The sequence below is a fragment of the Myotis davidii genome, unplaced genomic scaffold, assembly GCF_000327345.1.
Source record: "Myotis davidii unplaced genomic scaffold, ASM32734v1 scaffold142, whole genome shotgun sequence".
Lineage (NCBI taxonomy): Eukaryota > Metazoa > Chordata > Mammalia > Chiroptera > Vespertilionidae > Myotis > Myotis davidii.
In genome coordinates this window covers 3,772,559-3,796,055 of record NW_006294400.1, presented here as the reverse complement: position 1 = coordinate 3,796,055, position 23,497 = coordinate 3,772,559, and the positions used below count along the sequence as shown (strand labels likewise).

Genomic DNA, 23,497 nt, shown 5'->3' with positions numbered 1-23,497 from the left:
CAGGGAGGAGCGCGGGCTGCCAGCGCTGTGCCCTCCTGGACGCCCACCGGGCACACAGGCGTGGCTTGGATGGAGAGACAGGCTCAGAGGGGGAATGAGGAAGACTAACCAGGGCACCCAGACCGGGACTCCCACCCAAGGTCCTACCCCAGCCTCAGTTCCCAGCCCCTCCCCATCTTGGGGGGGTCCCGGGGTCACCCACCCTGGTTCTGTCAGCCCAGCCCAAAGGGTGCCCTTCCCTCCCAGGTTTCTAGCGGGCTTGGGGACTTTTCTCCAAGCCCAAATGGAGGCCCCGGAGGGACGGACAGCAGCGTGGGCCACTGCCTGCTCCAGCAGCCTTAGCCTCTCCCGCCCCCCATGCTCCCGCTAAGCCCACGGGTCCCACAGCTCTGTCCCCAGACAGCTTTCTGTCAGTGGCTGTCCCTCCCCTCGGTCCTCCCCACCTGCCCTGAAGTTCAGATGGCCCTGTGGTGTCTAATAAAACTGTTCTTGTGACCTGTCCCGCTCCGGGATGACCTGGCCCAGGGACGGGGACAGGATGCCAGGCTCCCTGGGAGGGGAGAGGGACAGGGGAGCTGCCACTTTGGCTTTGGACTCTGGATGGCCCGGCTTCACCATCAGGGCAGGTGCAGCCCACACTTAGCACCTGCTGCGTACCCAACTGGTGCTGAAGCCTTCGAGCCGCAGGTCCTCACCTCAGCCTGGGGGCCCCCATCACCCCATTGTGCAGAGACCCGGACTCCCACCCGGTTAACACCGGAGCCTGTGAATGGGAGCAGGCAGACTGCTCAGAGGCGGCGCCAGGGCGGGCAGGCCTGGCTCCAGGTCTGAGGAGAGTCTTGCTTCAGGAGGTGCCTGACTCCAGGCCTGGCGGTGCCACCAGGTCCTGCCACTCTCCATTCTGTGCTACAGGCAAGATTCTTCTCGGAGTCTGGGTGTCTCTAGGGCAGAATGGTTTCAGGGCCCCGGTGAGGAACACGGATGGTGTGTTAGGGCTTGACCAGGGCAGGCCCCAAGGCAAGGACCAGGCAAAGGGGTGCCCAGGGGCCGGGACTCAGGGTGCAGAGGCTAACTGTGCTGTTGACCTCGGCCTGGCTCAAATGCTGCTGGGGCCAGAGGGCGGGCACAGTGAGGGGCACAGGCGAGGAGCGTCAGGGCGGCCACCCTTGGGGGTATAAGCTGCACCCAGCCCCTCTGCAGCCTTAGAAGTTGCTTCTACGCTGGGCTCTGCCCGGGTTTCTTCTGGGGGGAGACATGAAGTGACTGATTCTATGGGGAGTGGGGTGGGGGTGGACAGATACCTGGGTATTTCTTTCTGGGGATGGGGGACTGTTGAACCTCTGGAAGCCCCGCCCACCATCTGCAGAACAGGGGACATCAGGCTGCGCTGAACTGGGCGAGGCACTTGGCGGTCCTACTGCCGGCATTCACAAAGCCCTCTGACCCCTCCCTTCACTTGCAGAGGGCTCATGTCTCCCCCCACCCCCAAGTAATACAGACTGGTGGGGGGAGGGGCCTGGGACCAAGAAGTCCTGTCCAGTCTCCCCTCCACCTGCTCCATACCCTTCCTCCCATACAGTCTCTTTACTCTCCAAACAAAATAACTTCTCTTGGGTCCCCAAACACTGACACCCCTCCATCCCTTTGCTCGCACTGCTTCCTCTGCCGGACTGCCCCCAACAGTTGTCTAACTGATAAACTCCTGGGAATCAGTCCTTCAAAACCCAGTTTGGATGACACCCCTTCTATGGAGACTTCCTGCCCTCACCCCCCACCCCCCGACCCCCAGCAGAATGAGTCACTTCTCATCTTGTCTGACTCAGTCACATGATGTGTCACATTGGATTACGATCTGAGTAAGTCTCCTACAAAAGTGGACATTCCGCGGGGGCAGGAACCAGGGCACCTGCTCCACTTCAGAAGGTGCCAAGAGGGCAAGGGATGTTTCGTCTTTGCATGAAAGCCACTGCCAAGCTCTGTGCCTCGGGCCACCTTGCCCTAGAGGGGGCGCCTTTTCTGGATTTGCACAGAGGCAGGATCAGGAGTGGCCCTGAGGACAAACCAGGTTTGGTCAAGCAGCGTCAAGGTTTGCATGAGGCCCTGCCCCTGCTCAGTGTGTGGCCTGGGGCAGGCGGCTTCTCCCCTCTGCGCCCATAGCGGGCTCTGGAGAACAGACCAGACGAGACGGAAGCCGCAAAGCCCGGGAAGGCACCTGGAGCCCAGGAAGCCTCCGATGTCGGCCGTGCTCACTGCTGCCACCAAGTGGCTGGGGAGGGGGAGGCAAGGGAATCGCCAGAGAACCAGGCCGCGGGCCTGCGGCTGGCCACCAGGTGGACAGAGGACCCGGCCAGTGCTCTCCAGTCCCGTGGACCCAGGTTTGACTGTCCCTGCAGGTCACTGGCCAAGGGGCACCCTCCTGGGTGGTAACTGCTGTCTCCCTGGGCCACTGCAGGGACAGTAGGTGCTCATTAAATGCTCGCTTCTTCCGCCCAAGAGGGTGGCGGAGCTGCACAGCCAGGATGGAATGAAGACTGAGCCCCGAAGGCTCCCGCGTCTCCCAGACATGGCAGGATCCCAGGGATGAGAAGGGGCCCAAAGCCCCCGACAGGGCCTGATATTCCCCCACCCCCTATCCTGCCTGCCCAGAGTTTTGAACCAAAGGTTATCTGAGTGTCACCACCATCCCAGGCAGAGCAGGGCCCCACCCGAGCCCACACAGGAGGCTCTGCTTTGCTCCACAATGGAAATAGCCAAAGGTAGCTGGAAACTAATTGCAAAATTTATTCCAGGACTACGGGGGCTGGGGTTCTTAAGGGCACTTCTCGTTTGGGGCTGTGGGTGTCCGGCCTTGGCAGGGGCACACGCTTCAGTGGGCAGGGGTGGGGACTGAGACAGGAAGGCAGGGGGCAGGGGAGCCCAGTCCCTGGGCAGGCTCAGCGCAAGCTGCAATGGTGACGTGAAAGCAGGATGGGTGGGTGCCCAGCCCAGGACAGAGGACAGCTGAGGCCTCTCCCTAGTGCCTGAGTGTCTTTCAGGACATAGGGCAGGAGGCCAGGGAGTTGGGGTCCAGCTTCGAGGGTTTGCAGCAAGGGACCTAATGGGACAGGGCCAACGAGGAAGGGCTTCTCCACCATGTCCCTGATCTGGAGACCCATGCACCCTCCCCAAGGCCACCTGTATTCCCACCCACAGAGACCCTGAGCTCCACAGGGCACCCTGATGTTCATCGGACGGGGTGAGGGGCAAGCGACAGCTCTCCTCTGGATTGGAGTGGGGTCCCGGAAACCATGGCCCAGCACCACCGGTGGGGTCCTTCATACGAGGGCGTGTGGGGAGGAACCATGGGCTATACTTGGTGCTAGCCCCAGGCCCCGGCCTCAGTCCTCCAGTCTGCCCCCTACCCATACACACCTTGCAAGGAGTATCTCGATTCAAAAACAAACAAAACAGAAAACCTCTTGCCTACTGCCTGGCAGCCGTGCAGATAAATACCAGCCTGGGCGGGCCAGCTGTGGGCGGGGCTAGACTGCTGATTGTGCCGAACTTCTCCGGTGAGAGAGGGAGAGAAAGATGATTGTAGCAAAATTCTTTTCAGATAACACGTCAACGCTCTCCCCAGCAGGAGTCAGAGGGGGTAGAGGGCTGAGGAGGAGGTCTCTCTGTCCTCACCATCTCCCAGTGTCCTCTAGTCCCTGTTCGATTTTGCAAACTGTCAGCCCCAGTTTACTAAACAGAGGGCTTCCCTCCTGGTCCCTTGGAGGGGGTTCTGGGGACCCCCCTCCCCCAGTTGATGCCACTCAACCTCTTTCTGCTTCTGTTTCCAGGAGAGGGGAAGGGATGACTTCTGACCTAAGGGACATCCAGGCCCACCAGGAATTCCCAAACCTCCTCCCTGGACCTGTGCTCCAGGCTCCAGGACAGACAACTGGGAGCGGGGAGCAGGAGGAGGGGAAGAGGGTGGCTAGCAGCCACCGCCTGGGGGCACTTGAGTGTCAGGCAAGTGCCAGTGGCTAGCGGGGCCACCCACCTTGGCCAGGCGCTGCCCACCCTCACTCATTTCCCAAACACAGGGCTTCAGAGAGCTGAGGGGGCATCGGCCTACAGGGTGGGGCTCCTGGGTCAGCATAATAAAATAAACCATCTGGAGGGCTGAGCGGGTGGCCGTGACCCCTCCCCCAGCCCCGGTCCAGGTCCTGGCCCCGCCCGGCCCAGGCTCAAGTCTGCTTGGCTTGCAGCATCTCGATGAGCAGGTTGTTGCGGGGCATCTCGTTGCCCAGGTGCTTGTGGTACAGGTACTCCTTGGCCTGCATGCTCAGCGCCCGCACCTCCACCAAGCACAGCAGCAGCTGCTGGAACTTGTCCCCGCAGTGCGGGTAGTGGCACAGGGTGTAATCCAGCAGCGCGGCGTTGGCCTTCTCCTGAGCGTCCTTCACCAGGCTGTGGTTGTTCAGGAACTTCACATCTGCAAAGGGAGGGGCCCGTCAGCACCGCCGCCATCACACCAGCAGCCGTCGCTGCGTCACCGGCCCCGACAGCCCTATGATCACCAAAGACCCAGGCTCTGCCACCGTCACCATCAACCAGACGAGCAGTTTCCCCGACACCACCACATCCCCATCTCCACCGTCACCGCCGTGGGTGATGAACTCTGCCACCATCATCCATCGCCAACAGTGACATCCCCAAACATGGCCACTGCTGCCCTCATCAGCCAAACCTTGATCGTCCCCATCACCGCCATCACCACCATCACCACCATCACCACCATCACCGCCATCACCGCCATCACCGCGGTTGAGCACCGCCGCCACCCACAGTCACCAGAACCAACATCCCTGTGGTTATTACAAACACACCCTCAACTGCCCAACCACCCGCACCTGCCGCCGTCAGGACTGCCGCTGCCATCTCAGCGGTCACGACGAACACCTCCGTCCTCACCAAGACCATCCCCCACCTCACCGGCTATCCCTGGCCTTATTATTTAACCTCTCAAGTTCCTCATCTGTGAAACGAGCAGTGACAATAACACCTATTTTACAAGACGGTCGGGAGGCTTCAGGGAGTTGATTCGTGGAAGGTGTTTAGGAAACAGTGTCTGGCATGTAATACGGCCCAATCTGTCGGTTGGGCCAGTTATGATTATCCCAACTCTCACCACAGCCATGCTCATCACCGTTCCCATCCCCGAGGTCAAAACCAGGCCGTCGCCATCATCCCCAGGGTGGTCACCACAGCATCGTCTCCTGGCCAGTCATCACTGTCCCCAGCACCAGGGAGGACCAGTGTGAGTGGGAGGGTCCCACCTCATAGCTGCGAGGCGTGTGCACTGGCGGCCCCATTCTAGAGGGTGACCGGGCTCCTTGGGTCCACCCGCTGACCATCCAGAGGCTCCAGTACCACCAGGAGATTCCCCCATGGGCCCCGGGGCCATGATGCCCACCGTAGCGGTATTCATGGTGACGGGGAGGTGGCCTGTAGGTAGTAGTGCTGGAGCAGATAACACAGAGAAAATGGATGAGTCTTTACAAGCAGCAGGCTGAGTGGAAAAAAACAGACCCGGTAGATCCAGAATGAGGTCTATAAGGCAAAGATCTCTACATAAATTAGAAGCGTGTGCACAAAGCAGGCAGGTTATGTAAGAACAGGGACAAACAAGAGGCCCCGAGCTACACGGGAAGGAACGCTGCCCATGGCAGGGAGCCGAGGGCGCTGGCTCTGCACCGGCCAGTGGTCCTTTGTGCACGGACAGAGGAGTGTGGTCAATGCACCCCCCACACCAAGGTCCAGTGAAAAGACCAGGAAAAAAATGTCTTTGGAGTGAGATGGATGGGGCTCAAATCCCAGCCCCATCATTTAGGAGCAGTGCCTGCACCCTGCCCCCTCCCGGCCCAAAAGGCCTTCTTCCTCTGAAAGGGGCTGTGCCCACCTTACAGGGGCAAGAGCGTGGGTGCAGAGGCCTGCACGGGTACCCGGCCCCCAGGAGTGCCAGGCAAGGGTCAGTCCTGTCGCCCGAACCCTCATCACAGCTTGCGGGTGTCTTTCAGCTCCCAGACAGCGTGTCCAGGTGGTGCCTTGTCTGGAGGCTGAGGGAGAGCAGGAATCCACAGAACTGGTCCCTCACCCCCAAATCCTAGCGGGGACTCGCCTGGGACGTGGCATCCAGAGGCTCAGAAAATGGTCGTCTGTCTGTCCACATCCCCTCCACCCCCTCAGCCCCAGCCCTACCCCTGCAGGCGGTGTGTGCAGCCCTTGGCCCTCCTAATCCCTCTTAACACCCACTGCGCCAGGAGAGCTGGGGCTCCTGGCAACCCTGATCCCCAGCCGCCCCCAGTGTGCCCGCTGTGGCCTGTGTTGTCCAAAGTTGGATTTAGGGAAACACGAGCTGGGCCCAGGGCGTATGGCAGGACCGGGACCCGATCCTCCACCCCCGCGCCCAGCCCCCTCACCTCCCTTCAGTAAGGAAGCCAGGGTCATCATCTTCCTGGCCTCCCCGGGGTCGCCTCCAGTCCGTACGGCACCTCGTGCCACTTGGACAGAAGTTCCCCCTTGTCCACAGAAACAGCCGGGCGGGGGGCACACAAGCTGGATACCAGCCCCTGCTTGCTCCCTGCCCGGGGGGCCCTTGCAGTGAGCAACCGGCAGTCCTGCTCCTTAGCTTGGCCTGCTCTGGACGGACGCACTTAAAGGTCATGGGAAGCCCCCACCTTCCCCCTGCCCCCTACCTAGTTCCATCCCTATGGCAGCCTTTTTCCATCTTAATACTGTCCCCTCTCCTTCACAGCCACATCCCCCAGGCTGGGCAATTCTCCTGACATTGTCTTCTGACAATTCACAGTAGGGCTGGGGGTCCAGGGAAGGGTAGGGACCAGCTCAAGGCCACACAGCCATAGAGGGCCCAGAGGAAGTAGCTGAGGGGGGCAGAGGGGGGCAGGAGGGGGAAACTGGCTGGGATGCTGCAGTAGAGGCAGGCGGGGGAGGGGGCAGGAGGACCAGCCTGGCTTTTCCCGGATTTACTGTTCTCAGCAGCCCTGCACCAGGGACGGCAGGGCGGAGGGCAGGGCTGGTGCAGAACAGGCACGCCTTCGGGGACAGCCCCTCCCAGCAGCGCCGAGGGTCCCGCGGCTCTTTGCTGAGCACCACCAGACACCTTGCTCCCAGCTCAGTTAATCCACAGACACTCAGGCAGGCAGGAAAGGGCACCCCCTGGTGTAGGGACAGCGGGGTGTGCCTGGGACACAGAGTAGATGCCGAGTCCGCATTCAGACCCACGTCTCTCTGGCTCCAAAGCCCTAAGAGTGAGCAGGGATGGGCTCAAGCTGGGTCTTGGTTCCTGGAAGACTGGACGTGGTAACTTTACGTTTCATCCAATCCAGGAGTCCCATCCAAGACCTCCCACCTGGGCTCCCAGGGCTCCCCAGGGAGGCTACTCTAGGCTCCAGACTCAACTTTGTGGCCCTCACCTTAGAGGAGACCACGGTCCAGTCCCGCCCCTTCTCCCAGCCTCCCAGCAACCCCCCCCACCCTCCACCCGCCACCCCCGCGAACAGGACCGTGTGGAGACGGTGGGGTAATGGGTGTAACAGAGGTAACATCCTACAGAACACCACGCCCTTCACCCATCAGAGGAGGAGCAGGGCTCACACAAACCTGGAGGCGCCCCTTTACGTGTCAGGGGTTCAAATCCCACCTCCACCTCCAGCCGGTGACCTTGGGCAAGTAAGTCCCTTCCCCTGTGGGAGCCTCGGCTTCCCGATGGTCTGCAAAATGGGGGTTGATCACCCTCCGCCTCCCAAGGCACCCACGAACAGGATCCAATCTGTGTGCCCAGCCCTGGCGCTGAGCTGCCGCAGCTTGGAGAGGGGCACCTTCGAGACAAGCCTGCGTGGGTCCCCGAGCCTGCTCAGCTCCCGGCAGTCCTGGTGGTGGAGGGGAGGGGCCGGTGTGCCCAGCCCTGGCGCTGAGCTGCCGCAGCTTGGAGAGGGGCACCTTCGAGACAAGCCTGCGTGGGTCCCCGAGCCTGCTCAGCTCCCGGCAGTCCTGGTGGTGGAGGCGGGAGGGGCCGGGAGATGGCACCCCCGCCCCGCCTCGGAGAGCAGCCCGCTAGCTCTGCGGAGCTGGGGGCCCCCAGGTTCTCAGCAAAGCCCCCTTTTCACGGTTTAATTGAATATTTGAATAATCCTTTCATTCCAGCGAGGCATAAAGAATGTTGTCCCAATAGTGGTGACTCAGGCAGGCGCCCCCGCGCACAATGGCCCCTCGAGTGGGGCTGCTATTCAGGCTGCCTTTTGTTGGCGCGGAGCAGTGGGTAAATTGCAAACGCTTAAGGGAATGCTGCTGCCGCCGCCTCAATGGAAGTCAGGAAATCGAATGTTAGGTCAATCCATTAAGCTTCGATTAAGTCCTCTGGGGAACAAAGCCCGCCGGGCCATCTTCATAAACACCGTGATTGCCAGGAGAGAGGCACTAATTCTAATTAAACCTCCTTACCTGCCTCCTCGCCTGCCTGAGACGGCTATTTAGACACCAAATGGCACCCTTCTGCGGAGGCAGGCGAGAAGGGGGTGCTGAGCGGGCGGGAGGGTGGGGGGGCGGGCAGGCATCACCCGGGTCCAGGCTGCGCAGCCCAGGAAGGGGGATGCCCACATGCCAGCTGGAGGTCTGGGCACCCAGCTCTGGTGGTCACTTCCCAGACTCTGGGCATATCTCCCCCCTCACCATGCCCAGATTTCTCCACGTGGCCCTCCCGCCCGCAGGGCTAGGCCCTTTCCCAGGCTGCGTGGGAAGCACCTTGCTAACTGCAGACTTGGTCCTGTGACGCCAGCTGACGGTCCTTCCCGAGGGAAGGGTCAAGGCACAGGGCCCGGCATTCAAGGCCTTGCCCACGGCTCACGTGGCCGCCTCTCTCCTGCCCTCCATGAGCTCCCGCAGGCCCAGGCCCCAGGGTGGCCTCCTCCCGTGGCCCCAGCCTTGCTAGGGTTTCCGGCCTGCAGGGCCCCGTGCTCTCCCCTGGCCACCCCAGCCCCAAAGGGCAGGCCCTGTGCCAGACACACGCCGTGCAGTGAAGATGGAGACCGACTCGCTCATTCATTCACTCCATCCATTAACGTGTTCATTTGCTCATTAACTCAATAATGATGGTCATGATGAAGGCAGTACTGGCACACATTCCGAGGGAATTCTCTGATTCAATCCTCATAGCAAGTTAAGGATTATTAGGCTGGGGCAAGACAGGCTCAGAGAGGGGAGTGACTTCCTCAGGGACACACAGCCCGAGAGTCCAGATTTAGAATCCAGGTGGTCCGTAGCTAGTCCCCATTGCTAATCACCACCGATTCCTGCCTGGCATGAGTGCACACATAGCACACGCGCGCACACACACACACACACACACACACACACACCCCTCCTCCACCCCACCCCTCCAGCCTGGTCCCACAAGTGCTGTGGACTCGCGGGCTCTCAGGCCTCAGCTGCCTCCTCCGGAGAACAGGATGAAGGTTAGCACGAAGGGGTGGGCACCCGGGCTCTGAGCGTGGCGCCTCGCCTGGCCCCGGGAAGAGGGCTGGGCTAGCTGTGCTGGCTTCTGGGTTGATCTCCTGCCGGAGACTAGGGCTCTGCTGGACCCGGCAGCCCCAGCGCCTGGGTTTTGGCGGGAAGGGGGCCGGGGCCACAGGGCATGGGCCTCAGGCCCGGGCAGCCTGAAAGCCAAGACATGGTCCCTGTCCTGCAGGGCGTGTCCACGGACAGATGGAGGGACCAGGGTGGGTGGCTGGCAGCACCCCCTCCACCAACCCTCCCCAGGACCTTCCTGGTGGCCTCTTGATGGTGGTCAGGTCACCTCACACACCACCCAGGCTACCACAGAGCCCACACGCCCATGCTACGGACCCCAGCACCCAAGCACCACCCAGCAGTCCAAAGCCCTCCTCTCCCTCCCCCATCACTCCCCAGTCACACTCAGTCTCCACAATGTGACCCACAAGAACACGAGCCTGCAGGAGCCCACAGTCTGCACTTGTGTGAAAACGAAGACACCAACACAAAGGCGCACACACACACCAAGCTCCTGGAGTCTCCACATCCCCAACCACAGCCGTCCACGGCTTCGGCCCGAGCCAGTCCCCGAGCCCGGCAGCTCTCAGCAAGGTTGGGAGGAGGGTACCACTGGGGGCAGAGGAAGGGGGGCTTCCCCCTGCTGGAGCCAGCCTGGCCTGCGCCCCTGCGGCTCCTCCGAGGGCCTCAGGTCACCCTCCTAGCCGGCTGCTCAAGATTCAAACCCCAGCCCCACCATGGCTGTCCCCTACCAAACCCTGCAGCCTTGCAGATGAGCCCTCGGCTACCAGCCTGCTGAGTGAGAAGACCAGCCCAGGCACCCAGCCCCACGGCCATGGACTGAGCACAGCCAACACTCCACAATCCCCGCTCCAGCCCACCTCTTCCCCAACGCCCCCACTCTTGGGTAGACACACCATTGCCAGGCTGTGCCTATGATGCCATCTGCCACAAAGACTAAGTCTCAAATCCTGCCTCCTCCCCGGGTGAGGAGGCATTCATGCCCCTGTTCCCACCTTCCATCCCACCGACGCCTCTGAGAAAGGTTTATCCCCCCAGCCAACTCCTACGCATCCTCTGAGACCCTGCTCAGATGTCCCTCTTCCAGGAAGCCTACCAGGCAGAGTCCTTGTTCCCACCCTGGGTCCCCCGTGTCTCTGTCCAGTCCTGATGACTGGCTGGAGGCCTTGCCTGGACGGGGAGCCACCTGAAAGTAAGGAAAACTATGTTCGCAGCATCGCTGGGCACAGGGAGGACCGTGGATGGAGATGGCTTCTGGGAGAGGGAGGACGGAAGGAGGCCACCCTGCTGAGAGCCGAGAGGACGGTGGAGACTGGAGCAGCACAGGCTGGGCGGGTAGGGAAGGCAACGGGGGCAACCCCAGAGCCTTGGGGCGCGGGCAGGCGGGTGGCTGGGCTCGCCCTCTCCCCTTTCCCTGCATTTTCCCCTCCTTACCGCTTACCGCAATCTTTCGGGCTATCATTTCACTAAGCATCCACCAATTTACATATTTGAACCGACATCTCCTGCTCATTGCCTCTCCCCCCAAGAAAAGTCAGCTCCTTGCAAATAGGGATTTGGGTCTTTTTTGTTCATTGTGTATCCTTGCTGCTTGCACAGGGCAGTTGCTCAGCAAAAGTTTGTAGAATGAATGAATGGACGAATGGGCAAAGGTGTGTGGGCCCCAAAGAGCTCAGAGTCAGACTTTGGAGGCACCGCCCCGCCCCCGAAGAACAGGAAACTGGGGAAAACAGGGACCGCAGGAGGAGACCAGGGAACAGAAGCTCCAGGAAGGGCACGGTGTTCCCTGGAGGTGGCAGGGGCACTTGTCTCCGCCTTTCAGCTGGGAATTCACCGAATTCTCAGAAGGGTCCGCATTTCATAAAGGGCCAGTCCTAGACATATTGGCTCTATTTTCAAAGAGAGAAACTGAGGCCCGAGAGACAGCAACTCCCATTGTCAGAGCAGGTCCCCTCACGGAGGGAGGGTCTTTGCCCCCCTGAGCCCCCAGCACACAGCCCCCTCAGGGCCAGCCCAGCCCCCTCCCCAAACCCTTGCCACTCACCGAGGCTGAAGAGGATGAGGAACTTGAGGCAGACGAACTCCTGGCGGTCCAGCTGCAGCGCGTGCAGCTGCAGGACGAGCTCCTGCGCCCGCAGCACCAGGCTGTGCAGCAGGGAGCCGGCCTGGGCGGCCACCGTGCTCAGCTCCACCTGGGCGGGCAGACCTGGGTCAGGGCGGCGGCCACGGGCAGGAGCTCTCATCAGGGACTGGGGAGTCCGTGTGCCCAGCCGTGGAGCTGTGCCAGGCGGGGCAGCCTCTCCACAGGCCCCAGGAGCCCTCCCAGCCCCAACACCCAGGGCCCGAGCTTCCCAGCCCTCCTCACACGCCAGCCCGGCCAGCTCAGGGCCCTGAAGCAGCAGAGTTGACACCGGGCAGGTGTGTGCAGAGGGAGATGAAGGGCCCTTCACACACAAAGGCCTGCTGCCAGGCCCAGGGGTACGCACTGCTTTTGTGTTTTGTGCTGTGTCTGCAAGCGAATGCCACGCTGTGCGGGGCGTGGGGGCAGGTCTGCCTGGACACACGTGGGTGGGGCCACATGACTGCCTGGGTCCCACACGCCCACCCTCGGCTGGGGAAGGGGCCTCAGCTCACGTTCTCACACACTCACAGGGTCATCCACTCACTTCCTGAAGTGAACACACATACACACACACACACACACACCCTGGTATGGTCACATCAGGGCAACCCAGACAGACATGCCCATGTCTGTGTTCCCGCTGACATGGTGACAGGCAGATCTTGATACCCACACATTTATGTGCGTGGAGATATTTGCACAATAAAATACAGGACAGTCCCATGGCCTCCGAGACTTCCACCTGCATGCTGGCACGGCCGACACACTCACACTCACACTCAGACTCTTCATTTGCATTCACAGGTGGCCTCAAAGCCACGCCCGTGGGACCAGCATTCCCCTGGCCTGACACCCAGGGTGAGCGCTGAGGATGGACAGAAGGACCAGGGCCTGGGGTGGAGGCAGGGGCGGGAGAGGGCCCGTCTCCCACCCCCACAGGAGCATCTGGGAAGCCTGCCCCTCCTTCCCTCTGCCCCTGTGAGGCGCTCCGCCCCCTGCCAGGCCGGGCCCTTCTTCCTCCCTCCGTCCTCCTCCTCTCACCGGCTGGCCATCCTCCTTCTGGAATGGTGCCCGCCAGGTGCCCGGCATCTGAGCAGTGGGAGCTGCCTCACTTCCTCACTTCCCATCTTGCCCCCTCCTGTGCCCCTCACACCTGGCTGTGTCCTTCCCCACTAGAATCTGTCCCCTTGCTCCCCATCCATCTCAGGAGTGTCTATACCCCGGGCTCTCATCCTAGTGCCTGTAATTCCCTGCTCTAGGGGGGCCCAAATCTGACTACAGCTCTTTGGGGCCCAACCCCTCTGCTCATTCATTCACTCACTCACTCAGGATTTAGGGCCTGCAAAGTCTTGCCCAATCTAGCCCCTAGCAACCTCTCCAGCCTTATCTCTTACCTTGTACCCCACCCGCAGGGTCCCCCAAACCTACAGTCCAGCATACTAGTGGCTCCTGGGGGCTCAGGAGTTCCCAATGTCCCTCTCAGCCTTTCCCCAGGTATCCCCCAATACCTTTTACTAACTGGTACCACCAAGACCTGGAACCACCATCACCTCCTCCTAGAGTCTCCCCAACCCTCCCAACACCCCAGAGCTGCTTCCCCCAGAGCAGGGCTCCCAGAGGCTGCCTCCTCTCAAGGCCACGGCCAGGGCCGGTCAGAGGGAGGTCGGACTGGTGGGTGTCCCATGAACTTGGGGAAATGGGCTGATATTCAGGGTGCCCAGGGCCAGCCCTGGAGAGGCCTGGGACTTCTTGTAGGCCCGGAATCCTGGGAGTGCACAGTGGGCGGGGGCAGGGCACAGCGTCGGTCACCTCCTGCCCGATGACCAGCAGGATGCTGTCCTCCTTGCCGTGCTGGATCTGGCGGTAGATGTGGTCGAACACCAGCAGCTCGCTCCAGCAGTTCTGCAGCAGCGTCATCTGGTCGGCCACCTGCAAGGAGGTGGCACACGGGTCTGCATCCAGCATGGCCTGGCTGGGGACCTTCCTCTCACCCCTCCTCTTCCAACTCTCAGTGCCGAGGCTCCACTGGGTATGTGACCTGGGCAAGCTGCTCAACTTCTCTGTGCCCAGTCTGCCCACCTGTCTACCTCATCAAAGTGTGGCAGGGCTCTAGCAAAAGAATAGGAGGGCTGGCTGCAGGCCCCGGCTCTGCCTCTTACAAGTTGTATGACCTTCAGCAAGTTCTGTAACCTTTCTGGGCCTCAGTGGTCTCATCTGTAAAATGGGCAGCATATTAGGAAGCGGCCTGGCCCACAGCACTCAATCCATGCTGGTGCGCTTAGCCACAGGAGTGCGTTGAGAAGGACTCATTCCAATGCAAGGGAAGAGCAATATTAATTTGAACTTGTGCCCATCTGGCCTGCGGTCACATCTCTAGCAGCTCCCATCACTCATGAGGAGAGACAGAGGATTTCCCTGGGCCTCGAGCAGAGCCCTGGGGCCCAGGACAAGAAAGGAGGGCCGTTGGCCCTGCCCCAGGAGTGAGGGCAGAGGTCTGACCGCTGAACAGTAACAGCACAGGGTGTAAACACTCAGGCTGCGGGCGGGCACTCAGTGTAAGGGCGGGGACTGCCCTGGGCAAGCGCCCTGTGCTCTGGGGAGTCATGCATTCAACATGGCCAGAGTGGACACTCATAGCTGGGGGGTGGGACTCAGAGCCACGTGATGAGAAAGCCAGGAGGGATGCCCTGATGTAAACTCCTGGAGAGGGTGAGGGACCCTCCTGGGATCACAGGCCAGGGCCATAGCTGCTGCTCTCAGTGCACTACTCCCCACAGTGACAAATACTGAGCCCTCCTGGTTGTTCAGAGCCGGCACTGGGGCTGTAGGTCACCCTAGCCCAGTGATGGCGAACCTTTTGAGCTCGGCGTGCCAGCATTTTGAAAAACCCTAACTTAACTCTGGTGCCGTGTCACATATAGAAATTTTTTGATCTTTGCAACTATAGTAAAACAAAGACTTATATTTTTGATATTTATTTTATATATTTAAATGCCATTTAACAAAGAAAAATCAACCAAAAAATGAGTTGGCGTGTCACCTCTGACACGCGTGTCATAGGTTCGCCATCACTGCCCTAGGAAGACACAGCACAGACCCCGGTTCCTCTCCGCCTCTGCAGCTCACCAGCCAGCCACCATTGACCAGCAGATACCTCTGGGCACCTTCCTGGGTGCCGCCTGAGAGCGAACACAAACCATGACAGCTGACAGCCGCTGGACTGCAGCTCCATAACCCTGAGGTTGGTGTAACTGTTGTCCCATCTATGGAGAGAGGTATGAGCCCACAGATGTCCACAGAGGGTCACACAGCTCTGTCTGGTTGCAGATGGTGCTCCTAGCCACCCAGCATGGACTAAGACCCCCCCTTGCCACCCAGGGTTTCATGTAGGCTCTTTGCCTCCCCCAGGAAGCCCTCACCAATCCTTCCTCCTTGCTCGGTGCCCTCACCGTCCTCTGGATGTGGCACCTGCCACATCTGATGGCATTATTCATGCCTCTGTTTCCCCAGTACCTGTGGGACCCGGGAAGGCAGGACTGGGCCCCCAGAGGAGGCGTCAGTGAGCAGTTGATGGACAAGCATGTGCTCCCCAAGACAGCCACAGAGAGCACAGAGGAGCCACCCCAACCCGGAGGGCAGAGGGGCCAGGCAGCCCCTGGCCTGAGCTTCCTTTTCTGTGGGGTAGAAGCCCCTCCTCCTCTCTGTTCCCCTCCTCTCCTGGGGGCAGTCCTGGGCAACACGAACTGGGCAAAGAGCAGAGCGAGCAGCAGGACACACAGCCAGGCCTCCCTGCCCGCCCTTCCCCAGCGCGCACGGCTGAGGGCACGGCTGAGGGCAGGCGGGGGTCAGTCTCTGTCCTGCTCTGAGTCCCCAGCCTCCCAGCCTCCCTGCCTCATCCCATCTTCATGTCAAGAACCCAAACCTCTCTCTCCTCTCAGGACCAAGTTCTTCCTAGAGCCCCATTATTGTCCGAACAGGAACCCAGCCAGGGGTCCCCCAGCTCAGCCACAGCTCGCCTGGGCGGCAGGGGCCGGGGAGATGGAGAACCGAGTGAGGGTGAAGCATGAAACCTCCCTGCCTCGCCTCCTCTGTCCTCCGCAGGGGCCAGGCCCAGAGAGCTGGCAGGAGGCCTCCCCACCCACCCCAGGGAGGAGGCAAGGCTTGGTGGGCGCCTACGACCAGGCCCCGACCCCGGCTGAGCCGGGACCCCTCACCCCTGCCCTGGCAACGTTCGGCCCCTATTCCAGAGAGGGACACGGAGGCTCACCTCGGGCAACTCGGGGAGCTGGGCTCTGCCCAGATGCCCCCGAACTAGGCTCATCTTGGGAGGGGGAGGGGGCCGGGAACTGCCTGAGGCCCAAGTCGTTGGGACCAGCCCAGGAGCCACACTGGCCCAACCTGGGTGACCCCGTTGGAGGCAGAGGAGAAGGGAGGACATGCAGGGCTGGGCTTGGCCCCCACCCATGGGGCCCTCGGGAGCAGACACCCTTGTGCCTGGTTAGGAGGAACAGGGGGTGGGAAGAGGGGAGAGCGAGAGATAAGGGGGAGAATTAGGAGATAAGCGGGCTGAGCCCTGGGCAGAAAGCAGAAGGGGTCACCCTGACCCGCTGGCCAAGCCCTGCAGCAGACTCTGTACCCAGACCTCAGGCCCGGGGTGGGGGTGGCCCTGCCCAGCGGGGTGATAGGAGCTGCAGGGGCGCAGGCGGGCAGCACGGTGGCTAAGCTTTGGCGCCCAGTGCCCTCTGTATGACTTCCCACTGGGCCACCCGTCCGTCTCTGCGCCGAGTTCCCAGCCGCTTTGGGTCAGAGAAAACGAGCGGCCGCAGTGCCGTCGGTCGGGGGGCTCTGGGGGCCACGGCAGTGCCCCCAGCCGGGCAGTCGTTCCTGCCAGACCCTTCACTCGCACTTCCCCTCCATGGACAGATGGACACATAAAGACACCAACCTCCCCACACAGATGAACACACACACTCTTCTGTTTCTATTAAAATAAAACCAACAGAGGCCGCAGCCGCCAGCCCCCTCTTTGTGGGAAAGCAGGTGGCTAAGAGGCTCACTTAACCGAAGAGGGCTGGTTTCACCTTCCACAAGTTTCTCCCGAAGCAAAAGGCTCCTCCTCTGCCCCAGTCCGCCCTGCCGCCCGCCCGGGGAACAAGGCATTTGCCGCCCAGGCCCTGGGGTCCCTCGTCAGCCTGGCCTGTCGCCCGGCCCACCACCGCCCGTCCCTCCTGCTGTCGGCCACAAATCTTCCTGGAGCCTTGACACTTGCAGCCTGCCTCGGAGACGGGGTATTTATGGGTGCAGAGCTGGCCTCCCTCCCAGCAGGCCCCCCTCCGGAGCCTTTCAGATGGAGAATGCTCTCCGGCCCAGGGGCCGGCGGGCCGGCCGTTTGTCAGTCCAGGACTGACAGAGTTACTGCTGCTTAGATGAAGCCGTATTTCTGAGCAGCGAAACCTGTTGCCAGTCGGGGGCCTCAGAGCTGGATGTCGGGGTGAAGTGATGTCCAGATGGGTCATTAGGCACTCCTGGCCCTCGCCTCCCCTCGCTGATTCCTATCTTGCATCCCCCCAGCCTGTCCTTCCTGCGAGCTGTGCAGACAGGCTGGCCGGCTGGGCCTGCGCACTGCCCCCCACTGAGCAGCAGGTACAGGTGGGTTTCCACTACCTGGGCAGGGCCAGGTGGGCCCCATCTCCTCCCAGAACTCCAGTGCCCAGGGAGCATGGTCTCCAGGTGTCTCCCCACGCTTCCTAAACCAGGCCGCACGCCACCTGCACGCACACAGTGAATCACGGAGCAGCAAAGAAGCCGGTCAGGAGGGGAACGCTGCTCCCTGTGCTAAATGCTCTACCCTCCTCACTCACTAAATCCTTACAACAGCCCTACAGGGTGGAATCTGTTTCAACTCTCCCCTTTTTACAGATAAGGAAGTGGAGCTCCGGAGGAGTAAAGTGACTTGCCCAAAGCCCCACACCTGGAAAGTGGCAGAGCGAGGACTTGAACCCAGGTCTCTCTGATTCTGGCTGTTGCTATTCACTTCAGTGCCACTGTCAGACCTAACAGGCCCTGATGTGTGAGATGGAAAAATGGAGGCAGAGGGACATCCAAGCTGAGAGACAGGATGGAGGAGGAGAACCCCAAAGGGGCATCTGGAGCCCCAACATCTGAGCCCCCAGCACCCCTGACAGCGCAGCAAAGACCCAGGCCTTCGATAAACATTGGGACGTCATTAGTTTCACAGAGAGCTGAGTGGCCCCGGGGAAGAGGGTGTGGGGCTCCAGCCAGCCTGGCCCATCACCCACGGGTCCAAGCTCTGCTTCTGGCCCTGCCAACCTCTCCAGCCCCGCCCCATGGTCCCCTGGAGCTCCCTGACACAGGATGCCTTCCACGCTGGGCCTTAGCCTATGTGCTCCCACTTGCTGAAATGCCTGCACCTTCTCAGGTGTGTTCTGGAAAAGCACGGACCAAAGAAACCTTCCCTAACTTCTTTAGGGCGTTCCACTCTCCCGCTGGGCTCCCTGTGTGGGCATCATCTGCATCCCCCTTTCCATTGCTCTCAGGGCCCTGGGCACCCTGTGTGGGCATCATCTGCATGTATGTCTGTCTCCTCCTCTAGTTTGGCAGCCTCCTGGGTCCAAGGTGCCCAGCGCCCAGCTCAAGGGCTGCCCGGCTCCCAGAGCTAGGGAGCCCCCTTTGCTGTCTGCTGAAATGTATCCTGCCTGGAGCCAGGGGGATGCACGGTCGGCCAAAAGGGAGGACAGGTCACTCAGCAACCCTCCCACTTCTCTGCCTCCCCTCCTGTGGCAGGTGGCCCAGTGGGAAACGAGTTCTTTGCGGCTTCTGAGGGGCCCTCTAAGGGCTGGGCTGGTACGTATCTGCAAGGCTCCCTTACAGAGGGTGGGGACCATGGTTCAGATTCCTGGGCTCAATTCAGAGGCTCTGGGAAGGGGAAGCAGGAAGGTTTGGACCACAGAGAAGCCAGAAGCAGGAAAAAACACTCAGCAAAGCTGGGACAAAAGCCCTTCCCATCCTGCGTGAAAAACCCCGAGAGACTAGGAAAGCGGCCAGAGGAAGTGCCCTGCCCCTGGATCCAGGGTTCTGGAAGGCCGGGAATGCTCCGCTCCTCCTCCCTTCTGCACAAGGGGCTCATGGGAGGTCTGGCCACCAACCCAAGGGTCCTGGGATCCTCATCCCCACCAGGGCCTCCAGCCATGAGTAGCAGGCAGGTGGGGCTGTTCAAGGCCCCGTCTCTTGTCCCATCTATGCGGGCAGCCCAGACGGGAGGCAGGGGTGAAAGGACCCACCCACCCATGACACCTGGCATGTCCCCGGCCTCAGCCAAGATAGGCCCTTGGCTATCAAATCACCGCCGGTTCTTGACTCCCAGAGTAACCCAGGCCTCCGGCCCCATGATGCCTCAAGGGCTTCGTGCCCATCCTCACCTAATTGCCCCCCCCCCGCCCCTATGCCCAGCCTGGCAGGCAGCGCCCCCGGCCCATCCGGCCACCTGCCCCTGGAGGAAGCCCAGGCCTGAGTGGCGTCAGCACTGAGTGCTGCTCAAGGCTGCCGTGGCCCCAGCAGGGAGGGCGACGGGTCCTGCTGTTTACACCCCGCCCCGGAACAGCTAGGAGGGCTGGCCCCAGGCAAGGCAAACACCAGTAGGCCTGGGCTAACGAGGGCCTGTGCCCAGGCCTGGGTGTCGGGCCTTGGCTGGATTTGGGGTGCCTCTGAGGTTGGCAGCACACTCTGATCATAGGGAGTCAGGGTGCTAGAGAGACAGCTGCCAGGCCGTGGGCCCTCCAAACCACTAGGCAAGGTGACTGGCAAGTTCTTCCTCGTCTGGCTTCAGTTTCTCCTGCCGCCTTAGCTGTAGGTACCTCAGCCCAGGCGGGTGGAGGGCTGAGCAGTGGAGGAAGCCGGCCTCCTCTGGATTGTGCAGGCCCTGCAATCTCCACCTGCCCTCTCACTCGCCCCCCCCCCCACACACACACCCACAAACAGGCAGATACACATACACATGGGACCAACCACTGTGCAGGAGAGAGGCAGGGACAATAGCCCCTTCACCTTGGCTGGGAATCAGGCCCATGAGCATTCCAAACTCCGAGACACCGAGACTCCCCCCTATGACATCTGAGGCTGGCGGGGATCGGTGGCTTCTCCACAGGGAGAGACGGGGAGGGTGGACCCTCTCCCTGACGTGGGGCTGGGGCAGCCTGAGACCGTCTCCCAGGACTTCGCTAGCCCTTTGGGAGCCTAGGGTCTCAGAGGAAGGGAGATCAGTGCCTGTAGAGACCCAGACCAGGAGAGAAAAAGACAGGGAGACCAAAAGGGCTGGAGAAACACAGAGAAGCAGAGAGACAGCACACCCGGGAGAGGGAGAGCGAGAGGGAGAAGGAGAGAGAGAGGCAGAGATAAAAGAAGCAAAGGCTGTGAAAGATAGAGACTCAAAAAATAGAGGAGAGAGAGGGAGGAGAGGAGTGGGGAGGCAAGGAAGGCTGCAAAGGACCAGAAGTGCTCCTCACGCCTCCTGTTGCCAGACAGGGCCTTCGCCAGTGGGCAGGACGGCCCCCTCCCAGGGGTGACCGAGGCTGAGGCTTGGGCAGCCTAGAGGACACCCCAGAGCCAGCTGCCGGGCAGGGGGGATGAGGGACTCACCTCCAGCTCCTTGAAGACCATGCACCTGCGTGCCCAGTCGACGATGGAGATGAAGGTCTGGTCAGCCATCCTGCACAGCAGGCTGAAGGGCGCAGGCTGTTCGGAGCGGCCTTTGGCCGGCTCCTGCAGGCAGCCCAGGATGCGCGCCCGCACCTGGTCCTCATCTGGCTCCAGCTGCAGCAGCTGCAGGATGAGCTCAGGCACGCCAGGCCCTCCGGAGAAGGGCTCTGGGTAGCCATAGGGCGGCCCGGGCTGTGGCGGGCTGGCGTAGGGCTCTGGGTACTCAGACTTGATGGCACGGCCAGGGAAGGTAGGATACAGGTAGCCGGCCAAGGGCCCGTGGGCACCGGGCACGGCCATGGGCAGTGCTGGGGCCCCAAAGTCGCCCAGCGGCCCAGCAGGAGGCCCAGAGGCCAGGCCCTTGGGCTCTGGCGCGTGCAGGCCAGGGGGTAGCAAGTAGTCCGGCGGGGGAGGTGGGGGTGGGGGCACCCCCGCTGGGGGGCCTGTCTCCATCTTGAAGCCATTGGCTCGAATCTGTGCCTTCTTCTGCTGCTTCAGGGCCCGGTCCCGCTTGTACATGGGCCCGAATTTGTTCCGGCCACCACGCATGCGGTCAGCACGGACAGCTGTGGGCAGAGGCGGGGGTCAGGCTCACCCTCCAGACCACCCACTCCAGGTCTTTCCCAAACAGCTCTGCCTGTGTCACTCCCAGCTCAGTACCCTGTGATGGCTCCCTCGGGCCCTGTTCCCCTTTCTAGGTGGTCCCTCAGGAGACCCTGTGTTCTTTCCACTCCACCATATTCATCTCTCTGCTCCTCAGCCTGTCACTTCCTCCACCCTCCCTTTGATAGTCCTTTTGCCTCAAACCCTTTCCTTCTCATCTGCCTGATGAACACCCAGCCCTCAGGTCACCACCTCCAGGAAGCATTCCTGGATTCGCCCAGGCAGAATCCATTGTCCTAGCCCCGGATGTCCTGCCCCTTGCCCACTCTCATCCTGCTGAGTGGCATCCAGCCATGGGCCCCAGGCTGAGAGCTCCTGGGGGCTTTGCAACGGGCCAGGTCCCCAGCACAGGGACTGGCAGGGAGACAGTGACGGGAAGTAGGGACTGGACAACTTTGCTCGCAGCTGACCAGTATCCAGCTGCTCACTGACTGACTAGTTAACTCTGGCAAACCCCTGTTGCAAAACGACTCATGTTCACTTTCAAATTTGAAGCTTAGCCCTGACCGGTTTGGCTCAGTGGATGGAGTGTCGGCCTGAGGACTGAAGGGTCCCAGGTTCGATTCCGGTCAAGGGCATGTACCTGGGTTGCGGGCACATCTCCAGCAGGGGGTGTGCAGGAGGCAGCTGATCCGATGTTTCTCTCATTGATTTTTCTAACTCTCTATCCCTCTCCCTTCCTCTCTGTGAAAAACCAATAAAATATATTTTTTAAAAAAATTTGAAGCTCATTTTAGGGCTGTCCAGGCTCTGTGCTGGGGGAAGGGACCTCCCTTGCTGACAAGGTGTCCCTCTGCCTGGCCCAGAATATGTCACCAGCCAGACCTAAAGGTCGCATCTCTGAAGCTCCAGTGCGGCCCAGCCCCTGCTCCGACAGGGACCCCACCCTGAGCTCTGGGAAGATAGAGGGAGTAGGAGGGAGAGGCAGACTTGGGGGCCTGCCCAGCCCACCGTGCTGCCAGGGGTGGGCAGCCCTGCTCTGAAACCTCAGGCCCCACCAGGAGTTTCTGCTGCTCACAGCAACCAGCTCTCTTAGCCACTCAGGACCTGGATCTGGGGACATGGGCTTTGGGGACAGAATAGGAGTTTCTCAACCTTCCTCATGCCTCGACCCTTTAACACAGTTCCTCATGCTGTGGTGACCCCCAACCATAAAATTATTTTCGTTGCTACTTCATAACTGTAATTTTGCCATTATGAATCGTCATGTAAATATCTGATATGCAGGATGTATTTTCAGGGGTTGAGACCCACAGGTTGAGAACTGCTGTGTGGAAGACAGTGGTCTGCAGCTCTGAGTCACTAGGGCCCTTCTTCGTTGTTTAAAAACTCTAGCCAACAGCTGCCTGCTGGGCGAACAGCTCAGAGGGAACCCTCAGGGTGGAAGCCTATGACTGTCCACCCTCAAAGAGCTTGCTTGAGTCCTTACTGCTGAAATGTCTCTCCTCCCCTCTGAACTGAAAGCTGGGGTGAGGGTGGGGAGATAAGAGGGGCCTGGGACCTCTGGGGGCAATGGCACCCCATTCCCCAGCCCTCTCCAGGTCTGGCTAAAAGTATGCGGTTGGGGGCGGGGCTCTCACCCGCTGAGAGAATGAACTGAGTGAATTGTTGGGATGGACAGGTAGGCTGTATGAATGAGGGCTAAATAGCAATGACAGACAGGTAATGACCAAGAATGATAAGAATAATAGCAAACCCGTTGAGCACTGACCATGTACCAGGCAGGGTGCTAGGAGCTATTCATACACTTCCCTCACACCCATCCAATGAGTCAGGCACTGCTCTGAAGCCCATTTTGCAGACGGGGAACCTGCAGGTCAGAGCGGAACTTGCCTAATGTCTAAGGGACAGGCTTGGGACTTGACCTCCAGCAAAGCAGAGGCTGACTCCGGCTGGAGGCGGTGTCAGAGCAGGAATTGCAGAACCTTTCGCAGAGGGAGGAGCTCTGCGGGGCTCTGCCCTGTGCTGCTGGGCCCTTTGGGGGACCCGCGGTTCACATGCAGGTATTTTTTAACGCAACTCTGGCTGGTCCTGCATACACCCCTCCCCGGCCAGAGCGAGGCCAGTTCTTCCCCCTTCCCAAGAGATCGGCTCTAGTGTCCCCCAGGCCCCGGAAACTTTAGGAGGGGCGGTGGCTCCCTCCCTCACCCGCTCCCACCCACCCGCACCCGGCTCTGCTCTGCTGGAGGTCACGGGTCTGAGGCCGCCTGAGGCCGCGGCGCGGGCGAGCGCACCTTCCAGACGCATCCCCACCGTCAGGCACTTCTGGAAGCGGCAGAAGGGACAGCGCTTGCGCTGCGTCTTGTCGATCTTGCAGCTCTGGCTCTCGGTGCACGTGTAGTGCTTGTTGTTCTGCACCGTGCGCTTGAAGAAACCCTGGGGGAGAGGGGCGTCAGCGCGGGCCCCTCTCCTCCTCCCGTC

General features: G+C 61.0%; 1 protein-coding gene across 1 annotated transcript in view; it reads right to left on the bottom strand.

The window, feature by feature from the left end:
- Nucleotides 1-2,794: 2,794 nt before the first annotated feature.
- The window catches only part of NR5A1 (nuclear receptor subfamily 5 group A member 1), a 43,538-nt gene continuing 22,835 nt past the window's right edge, over nt 2,795-23,497 (bottom strand). The window contains exons 2-6 of the mRNA XM_006768642.2: nt 23,311-23,452; nt 20,354-20,979; nt 13,508-13,627; nt 11,621-11,768; nt 2,795-4,462 (exon numbers count right to left, since the gene is read on the bottom strand). Coding sequence (XP_006768705.1) covers nt 4,215-4,462; nt 11,621-11,768; nt 13,508-13,627; nt 20,354-20,979; nt 23,311-23,452 — 1,284 coding nt within the window. The 3' untranslated portion in view covers nt 2,795-4,214. The remainder of the gene's footprint in view (nt 4,463-11,620; nt 11,769-13,507; nt 13,628-20,353; nt 20,980-23,310; nt 23,453-23,497) is intronic.